The sequence below is a fragment of the Falco rusticolus genome, chromosome 7 (genome assembly GCF_015220075.1).
Source record: "Falco rusticolus isolate bFalRus1 chromosome 7, bFalRus1.pri, whole genome shotgun sequence".
Classification (NCBI taxonomy): domain Eukaryota; kingdom Metazoa; phylum Chordata; class Aves; order Falconiformes; family Falconidae; genus Falco; species Falco rusticolus.
The window spans coordinates 6,182,910-6,192,451 of NC_051193.1; the positions used below are offsets into that span (position 1 = coordinate 6,182,910).

At 48.1% G+C, this 9,542-nt stretch overlaps 1 protein-coding gene across 3 annotated transcripts in view; it reads left to right on the top strand.

Moving 5' to 3' along the window:
- The window catches only part of IGDCC4 (immunoglobulin superfamily DCC subclass member 4), a 101,392-nt gene that overhangs the window by 84,855 nt on the left and 6,995 nt on the right, over positions 1 to 9,542 (top strand). For all 3 annotated transcript variants that reach the window (XM_037395246.1, XM_037395248.1, XM_037395247.1), the window contains 4 exons: positions 300 to 437; positions 925 to 1,030; positions 2,060 to 2,294; positions 9,329 to 9,493. In XM_037395246.1, the coding sequence (XP_037251143.1) occupies positions 300 to 437; positions 925 to 1,030; positions 2,060 to 2,294; positions 9,329 to 9,493 (644 nt within the window). The remainder of the gene's footprint in view (positions 1 to 299; positions 438 to 924; positions 1,031 to 2,059; positions 2,295 to 9,328; positions 9,494 to 9,542) is intronic.

Consider the following 9,542-nt stretch of genomic DNA (forward strand, 5'->3'; position numbering starts at 1 on the left):
ACATGAAGTCATGCATGTCTAGGGCTTCAGCCATTATCATCCAGAAAATGCAGATACAGGCTGGCAGCCAGTAATTCCTGTGAGAACGTATGCCAGCAACACCACGTGCAGTCTGTATCATTAGCTCTTTAGGCCGCAAGTTCATTAATGCCAGAGGTGCATGAATTGCCTCCTAGAGCTCATGACACAAAATCCCTCACTTTTGAGGGTCCAACAGAATTCCACTGCTTCTTTGCTCCAGCCCCTGAACACTCCTGAAACTGCACATTTTAAACCTCTTTTGACTTGCTTTTGATCAGGAAATATCTTCAGCACTGAAGTGCATGGCCTGGAAAGTGATACCAGATACTTCTTCAAGATGGGAGCAAAGACAGTCGTGGGATCTGGTCCCTATTCAAACGTTAAGGATGTGCACACCCTCCGAGAGAAGCTGTCTGGTAGGAATTTCCCCTTCGTCACAGTACTGGAAGTGAGTTGCGTTGCTGAAGACCGTGGTTTTGTCAGCAGTGGCATTTCTGTTTGCCAAGCTATTACCTGCTGTCACTGCACAGGATGTGAGAGATGACTGTGCGTAGGCCAGTGCAGAGGATCACGGCAGAGTCCTCAGATGTGCAGCTCCAGAACCCATCCCACAGCTAAACTTCTGTCTCCCTTCCCCATCCCAGCTGCTGTGGAAGGGCACATGCAATATGCATCTTGCTGCCTTTCTGTTAGGCCTGCCTAGCGTGAAATTAATGAATGTGCATAGATACCAATTTGCTTTAAGCTGCTCTAAATTGTCACTGCTGGGTAATCTCCCTCCCTTACGTGTATAGAGGCATCACCTGTCGGTTTTAGTGAAGCCAGTGCTCTTCTGAACATAAGATGCTTAGTGCGTTCTTCCTGCTAGCAGCTGAAATGATGTATTTGTCCTTCCCCTGCTAGATGTTCTGGATATCCACTCTGTCACAGGAATCATTGTGGGAGTCTGCCTGGGGCTGCTCTGCATACTCTTCTGCATGTGTGCCAGCTTCCGCAACAGCAAGCAGAGGTAGGTGTCACCTCACCTTTGCAGGAGGTGAAGGAGGCTGATGTGGAAGGAGACAAAATACGTTGTAAGCTTCTTCCCTTTGTTCAGCTGGGCTACTCGGGATGCCATGTATGACATCAGTAAATACAAAGATTGAGTCTTGGGAGTGTTAGATGGCTAAAGAACATAATTAGTATAGGCTTTTCACTGGTTTTGTCAGTAGTTTCTCTTTAATTTGCATTGTTAGACTAATAGGGTGGGGGTTTTTGAGAAAGAAAAAAAAAGAAGAGAGAAAACCCCACTATTTGCTGGATTATTACCTTTTGTCTTTTAGTGTGGGTAGTGTTTTGCTTCTGAGGTTGGACAGCTCTAAGGATATTTGGAAAGGATTCGTTAACTTCCAGTTGGGAAAATGATGAAAGACTTCCTGGTGCCTGACAGGCTGGTTTAAGGAGGGTTGGACTCAGCCCAAAGTCCCCTGCTATCCCCAGGGTCTGAATCCAGCCACAAACATTTGGAAAGACCACGATCAGAAACCAGCTTAGTTGTTGAGAAGAGCTTTGAGCTGGCAGCAGATCTCAGGTTTAGGAACAAGCAGCTTCTGAAGTCTTGTCCTAACTTGGCCACCAAACTTTTCTGTCCCATTGCATCCCTTACCTGTAAAGCAGAGATGACGGGAGGGACACAACTCTCCACAGGCAGGGGTTAGAGAGTACTTGCTCTAGCGCTAGGGCTCGTGTTGTCTGCTGCCCTTGTGAGGCACTGGCAAGGGCTTTCCATCCAGCACCAGGGTTTGTGTGAGCTTTAGGATTAGTGACGGTAATGAAGAGATGCAGCTGGGGAGAGGTTACTGCAGCAAAAGCTGTTACAGTAGGATGTGGGTAGACGATCCCCTTCCTCAGGAGTGTCAGGGCAGGGGCTTGGGCCTGGTCGCTTCCACGAGGGCAGGCTGAGTAGCCTGGAGGGGATCACTTTGGCAGTCCATGGCTGTTCGGGACGGAGGAAAGTGAGGCTCATGAGAGATGTCAACTCTTGCTTGTTTTCCCTCAGGGAGGCCCTGCCAGGCCTGGATTCCCAGGCAGCTGGCAACCACACTTACTACCACCGGAGCAGGCAAGGAGTGGCAGCTCCCAGTGCCACCTTGGACTCACATGAGCTGGAGTCCCTCATGTCCCCGCTCCCGGAGGATGCACCCATGCCCCTCGGGGACATCACAGAACTGACGGAAGTTCACAGCCTCATCCACACGAGCCTCCCTGAGGACATCATTCATGGGAAGAGGAAGGTAAGGACCTATGCACGTGGTGACTGGACTCCCCTGCTAGGCAAGAGCCTTTGTTTGGTGTGTGTGAAGCCAGGGTCTGATCCTGTCCTGGCTCTGCAAAGTAGTGGTGGTCTTGGCTGCAGTCTGGTGCTGGGCAACCATGAATTTCCCCCTCTGTAAAACTGACTGGGTCAGTCTTGGCTGTCAAATCTTAAGTTTGGGATCCCCACACCATCTACCACCCCTTTTTATCTCTTGAGACAGTGACCCCTCATCCCCAGGTGACTGGGGATCTCTGCAGCCACCGAACTGACTGCTGCAGAAAGCTGCGCTACTCCTGTTGGCATTGGCACATAGATGCTGTGAGAAGGTGTGATGTCTAGAGTACATGCTTTGCCTCTGGGGGTATTCTTTTGCTTAGAGTAAAAGGAGCTTTGTTGATACATAGTGTGTTACTGGAATACCTGAAGATATACAAGAGGTGAAATTGCGTTTTATTTGTGAACCTTAGTTTTTGAAGTAGTCTTTTCCTGCCCTGCTTGGTTTGCCTGACATTGCATTGTCTTTCATTCCTCTCTGCCCATTTCCTCTCTCAAGCTTGCCTGAAACATTTCATTCCATTAGGGAACCTTTAATTGGCCTAATTTAGTTAATCTGTTTATGTCTCTCTTTGTAGCCCAGGGAGAGCATGTAAAGTAATTAGGAGGTTCAGTAAAACAAATGCATTGTGAGCGCATGGGATTTCACATTCGCATCCACAGACTCGCTCGTGTGTCACTGGAGGGAAGGTGAGTTCAGGATACCTGGCTGGCTGCAAGACCTGTCCTTGCTGCTGGTGGCGGTGCAGGTATAGTCCTTTGGAAACACAACTCTTTGCTGGCTTTAGTAGTCCTGTGATTTGGATCCGTGCTCTTGGTCATCCCGATGTGCTGTGGCAGTTCCATACTTTGCTGAAGGAGAGGCAGTTTGCAGCCAAGATGCATCTGTGGGTTTTGGTGGAACGTAGCTGCCCGTCTGGATCTAAGCCGAAGAGCATGAGGAATTTCCTACAAGTCTTCCTGTTAAATAAGGAACAAACGTTTTCAGTGATGGTGACTTACCCTGAGAACAGGTCGCGGTCGGGGGAAGTCTCGTCCCTTGGGAGACCTTTCTGGGAGCAGCATATCCAGATCTCTCTTCCAAAGCAGCAAAGGTTTACACAGGAATTTTAGTGTGTGCAGAGCAGGGCCTGGAGGTGCCAAGGTCTGGCCACTCGGGGCTTAGCCTGAGAGCTTGGGGCCCCCAGTGTCTGTTGCAGAGGCTGGCAACATCCCACAGCAGAGTTATGTTCAGAGATCAGAGCTTTGGGGAGGGGGATGATCCTGGCTGTGGAGTCTCTGCCTCCGTTAATTGGATGGGGAAAGTCCACTAAGAGTTAATTTCACCGAGGGTTTTTGCCAGCGGAATGAAGAGCTTGGTTTTCTGATGGATGTGGATAGGGAAGCAAGAACCACTGAGGGGCAGCCGCACGAAGCCACCCAGAGAGCAGCGTTGTCACCCGAGCCCAGCGGTGAGGGTGACCTGGCCGGTGACGCCCGGAGCAACGGGCTGTTGTTGCTGGGAGCGGGCGCTGGAGGGAGATGTGATCCCGCGCGGGAGCCCCAGCCGGCCCGAGTGCCGCCCTGTGCTCTGGCACGTACAATCACAGGTGAAAAGACTCAGGCCAAAACCATCTTCATGTTGCAGTTGCTAAGAAGCCACGTGTCCAGATGGTGATGTGATTTCACCTGGCTGGATTTGGTTGAGGAGCTGGGCAGGGTCTCGTGAGCGCGGCTGGACTGCTGCACGCATGCTTTGTCCCCAACACGGATGTAAGTGTCAGGTGCAGTTGTGAGTGTGTGCATCTCTTTGCTTGTAGACAAAATGTTACTAGCCGAGGTCTGGGAGTGGGTTGTTGGTTTCTTGGGTTCTCTCGTGTGCTGCAAATAGCTTCTTCCAGCACCCATTTAAGCTAACCTGCCAAAACCCACCCTGGGACCCTGCCTGGAACTGGGTGTTGCTGGGAGGTTTGTACCCTACAGTGACCAGCTGCCTTTGTCGCCTTCTCTTTTCTTCTCTCGTGCTGTGTGTGGTTGGGGGTGTGAAAACCCACAGCAAGGAATGTGGTAGACCTACAGGAAAGAGAAAATTCTTGTGAAAGGAGATTCCTGGTCCAGCCTGGCAAGAGGAAGCTCCACAGGGTGCTCTAGATCAGGTACTATCACTTGCAGTCCTAGTCAGTAAAGAAGAGGAGCGAGAAATCTCTCAAGGATCCCTTTTATTTAACAGCGTGTCACGTCACCACGTTGCTGAGGATGTTGGCTGGGACAGACTCTTAGTCCCATGGTGCTGCCGCTGTTGGACAAGTCTGTAGCTGTGATGCCAAGGAACTGGCAGCTCCAGGCCCGTGTGACTTCCAGTTGCCTGCTTGCCTCTCTGTCCTCAGGTTACACTCTTGAAACCTGTTCTGTGTCAGTTGGGTGGTACTTGCCATTAGCAGTGGCAGTGATAGGTGCTCCCGTGCTTGCAGGCTCGTCACATGCTGGCTTGTTATGTGGCATTTCATGGATTATTCTCAATTGGTTTTATTCCTGTGGCAGTCCAAGGCTCCAGGGGAGATTGGAGGCTCTCTGTTAGGAGATGAGCAAACGCAAAGAAGGGACTGTCCCCGTGCCATAAGCAGTCAGAAGCGAGTCAGTGTCACTTTGCGGAGGTGGGAACTGGAGAACAGTGAGACCGAGGGCAGGAAGTCTCTAATGCAGAGGTTTGAACTGACTCCTGCAAAGAGTCACAGGCAAGGGTCTTGAGAAGTCCTCTTGGTCATTTTCAAGTCAAGATCTCCAGTTCCTTCGAACGTAGGGCCGTGATTCCTCTTGAGCTGTTACAGATAATACTGGGATGCAGGATGGTGCAGGTGGAAGGTGGGACAGTCTTTGTGCTGCTGGAGAGCCCACAGGAGCCAGCTGGCCTCCCTGGGCCTGCTTGCCGGACAGCAAGGTGCAACTGCAGCCGAGCTGTTGGCGTGGGGAGCTCCGTTAGGCAAGAGTACGCTCAGCCATTTAGCAGGCCCTTTCCCTTCCTTTCTGTGTGTTTCCCAGTGGTCACACACAAGGATTTGTAAATACGCTGATAAATGATTTTCCTCTCTGACTCTCTTCCCCTCTCAAGTGACCCCCAGACTGGTGCCCTCGGTAGCCTGCGTTATAAATGACACAGTAATGCACAGACTGTGGTGATGTAGCTCTGTTTCCCCTGACAGATGGACTGAAGATGATAAAATGGCTCTGCTCCAGACATCTCTGTCACTGCTGCTTTTGGGCCAAGCAATTTAGGGAGTGGGGGAGAATGTTAAAAAGCATCTGCTTTCCATGGAAGATTTCAGCTTTTCATTGAATGAAGCCAAACTCAAGCATTTTGTCTTGGAAATGTTTTCCGTTGTGCTTCTTGCAAGCTGGAACCTTCCTTGCCTGCTGCCCTGCTCCTTCCCTGTGGGTCTTCTCCCCACAGGCGCTGTGTTTCCCATGAAGCATCCCTGACTCGGAGAGCAAAAGCTGTAATGCATCAGGGAGCTTGGATCTACCTGGGTTGTTATTTTCGTGTTGAAATTTTTCTGTGTGCAAAAAAAAGTCCCAATGTTTTCTCAAAACTCTTAGCTGAGAGCTGTGCTCCCATTGACAGCTAGCAGAGATTCTCCTCTATCTGGTGGGGGAGAGGTCTGTGTTATGCTGCATCTTGTTTAGAGGCACAGCTGAGGGCAGGGATGCCTGTACATTTGCATGACATGGAGCTTTCCCACTCCCACCGGCTGCTGTGGTGCTGTTCAGCAATGAATCCTTTCTCTCCGCTATGACACCCTTAAAAGCTGCATGCATCTGAAATGTCCCCAGCCTTGTTTTGCACAGGATTTCAAGCTAGTTTGAATAACCATCTTCATAAGACACAACGTTTTAAGATCAACGTTTCCTGTGTGTCCATTCTCAACTTGAATATTTGCATGAAATCATTACTTGTCACTGAAAAGGTAACATGACCTAGGCACGTTTTTATCAGTCAAAGTTTCTATAAAAAGGCTAAAATGAAAAGGCTTGTTTGCTTTGATAAGGATTTAGCTGTAATGGAAACACCTTTTATTGGAAGATGTTTTTATTAGTTTTCATTCTTGTGTTTGCAGTGAACTGACAAAGGGATTTTTCCCTCTTTAAATTAGTGTTAGACTGACACTCCTGCCTTCGTTATTCTGTTGTAAAACCCAGGAGAATGTTTCCTTCTTTCAGCCATTCACTAGGAGCGCTTGAGTAGAAAGAAATCTTATCGTTTATAACACCAAAAGATACTGGTTAAAAAAGCAGAGAAGCTTTCAAGCACACAAGACCTTCAGGTCTGTGATGAAAACAGACCTAGAGTTAATTGCTGCTGCCTAACCTTAGAGACTAAGCCCCAGGAGGGATATTTTTTTTGCTTTCAAACATAATGTGCTTGAACAACATGTGGGATATAGGCCATGTTGTGTGGCTGATGGTTTTTTTCTGTTTGTTGAAAGTTGCAAACTGGTACAAAACAAGTTTGTTCTTCGTTGCAGCCAATTTCAGCCAGAGCTGAACAGGCTGTTCCCAGAGTCATCAAAACCTATGTAAACATGGCAGATTGACATTTCCGCTAACAGATGGCCCATTGGGGATTGCAGTAGAGCTGCCTGTTTCTTTCCACATTTTTTGGTATTCACAAGATGCCTGCAAGAAGGTTTTCAAGTTTGCTCTGTGTGTGTGTCTGCGTATGATGCTCAGATCTTTGTGATGGCAAATATGCATGTAAGCATCTATAATAGGACACACATTTGTGTGCATGTGTGCATATTTGTGTAGGTTCAACGCTGAAATTTCCAGGCAGTATTTGCTCAGTAACGTATGTTCCTTGGAAAAGGCACAGAAGCCATCAGTCAGCGATGTAGCTGCAGAAAGCCTTTCAGATGGCAGCAGAAGCAAATTAAACACGTTCCTTGAGTACTCACACGTAGCGATATTCCTTATTGTGAGCTGTGTGTGATCGCTTGGTTGATTTCTTGCTATTAAAGTGTAGTTTAATGATTGTCCACTTAGAAAGGGAGCAATTAGGGAGTGTTCCTGGCTCAGAATATATTGCTGATGATTGCAGAGAGAGGAATGGCGAAGGTGCTGCCTCCAGCATTCACTTCGAAATTAGCAAGTGCTTGATATCCACAGCTCTGGGCTTGGACATCACTGTCCTGCACAGTGTCGTCACATAAATGAGACCCTTTACGATCTGTTTTCTTAAGGTTTGATCCAAAGCTCCTATGTCTTGGGGTTGGTGCTGGGGTGTAATGCTGGTCTGCCTCTCGCAAGGTGCTGAGCCCCTTTGGTGCTTGAGTCGGGGTGGACAAGGTGCTTGGGAAAGGCCCAGGCAGCCCTTCAGCGCATGCATGAGCACTTGAATGCGCCTTCTGCCAGCACTGACAGCATGAGGTAGCATTTGCTTCTTGCTAAATAGCTGACTTAGGAATGCCTGGCTCACATACAACATCTGGTCATGTATTTCTACCTAATTTCCAGCCAGATGGACCGAGGCACAAAGAGGTCAAATGACTCACACAAGGTCAGGCTGATGTCAGAAATCTCCTTGCCATCTCGGCTGGACTCATGCTACGCTGACTGTTGTTGGAATAGATCTGGCCTAAGTAGCCGCCACATATGCAGAGCAGAACCCGGGGTTTCTCCTGCCTGACAGTGAGCAGTAGGTGGTTAGAGGGTTTGAACAGATGTGCTGTGTATTCTCACCCTACACGGCCATCATGCTCACACCACCAGGATTCTGCATGCACGTGCACACTCGCAGTTGTGTCAGGTCAGGATTTTCTCTTCACGTCAGCCTTGCTTTGGCCTTTCACTTCTATCCAGGCAACATGTAACATCTGTGGAACAAGCCCAGAGATAACTGGCTCACATGGTCCTTCAACCTGAGCGCACGTGCCTGTGTATTTATGTATATGTATGCGAGTCAGTAGCAGGGCTGAGCTCAGGTATACACAGGACAGCCCAATAAAATCAAAACCTGGAAAGAAAATACTTTTCTGCCTGTGAACTAATAGTCTGAGCTGTTAAATAACTTCAGCTCTTAAAGGCACACATTTCCCATACACAGAGGTGTGCATTCAACAGTTTATTGCAAGGGGAAGCTGAGAGAACCCAGAACAAATTGCATTCAGCCCATATAATTTAATTAGATCTACAAACAAGGTAACACTGGTTGCCCAGGGGATTTAAAGCTGAGCTAAGAATTGCTTGGTGGTCTGTTGAAAAAAAAAAAATAATAAAAAAATTTAAAAGTAAGCCCTCCAATGTTGTGCCTCTATGTTCATGGGGAATGGCAAAGTTTACCCAACTCCCAGCTTAGAGCAGGAAATCTGTCTGCACCGCAGAGCAAGCACTTTAGCATTGTCTTCAACTCTTACTAGAGTATGTGTGATAGTGCGCACAGGTGAGGGTCTTTCTCCATGCTGCTAAGAGCATTGCTTGTGCCAAAGCAAATATTATAATCATTCAGTGTTTCTCTCCAGATTTCCACCATCTCTGTTCCTTGCCAGCTTTGCAGTATTTTTCAGTAGGCTCATACTGCTCTGGGTTGTTTGCAGCTTTGCAGGGAGGTGATTTCAGTGGGCCTTTAAATGATGTCTTGTGCCATGATATGCCTGTTGGCCTCAAAATTTGAGAATCAGTGGAAAGCTCCGTATGCGACCAGTCGTGAACCATCTGGCAAGTTTCATCCACTTGCTCTGCATCAGACCATGTAACAGAGTAATAAAGCCTGTTCCAGTGCGGTGACTGTGTGAGTCCACTGCAGCAAACATTTTTATTTGGATGCCATCAGAAGTGTTCTCTGCATTTAACTTGTCTCTTCTAAACCATGGTATTTTCCCAGCTTGCGCTTTCCTTGTTCAAGCTGTTTCTCTTTTCAGGTTTATGAGGACAAGAATCTCTATCTGTGATAACTGGATATTTTCTCCTCCCAATTTTTTTCTGTAGTCTTCGTGGAATAAGTCAGCCGGCCAGCCCTGGACAAACAGCATAGCCAGATACGAGGACACTATCACAAAAGAGCCTCTCTCTGCTGTGAATGGATCGGTGAAGCTCCCTTCCAGTGCGGGACAGAAGCTTTTGCTACAAGCTCTGGTTTATGATGCTGTGATGGTGGGTGTCTTCAGTGGTTTATTGACTTACATATTCTGATGTGGTTTTT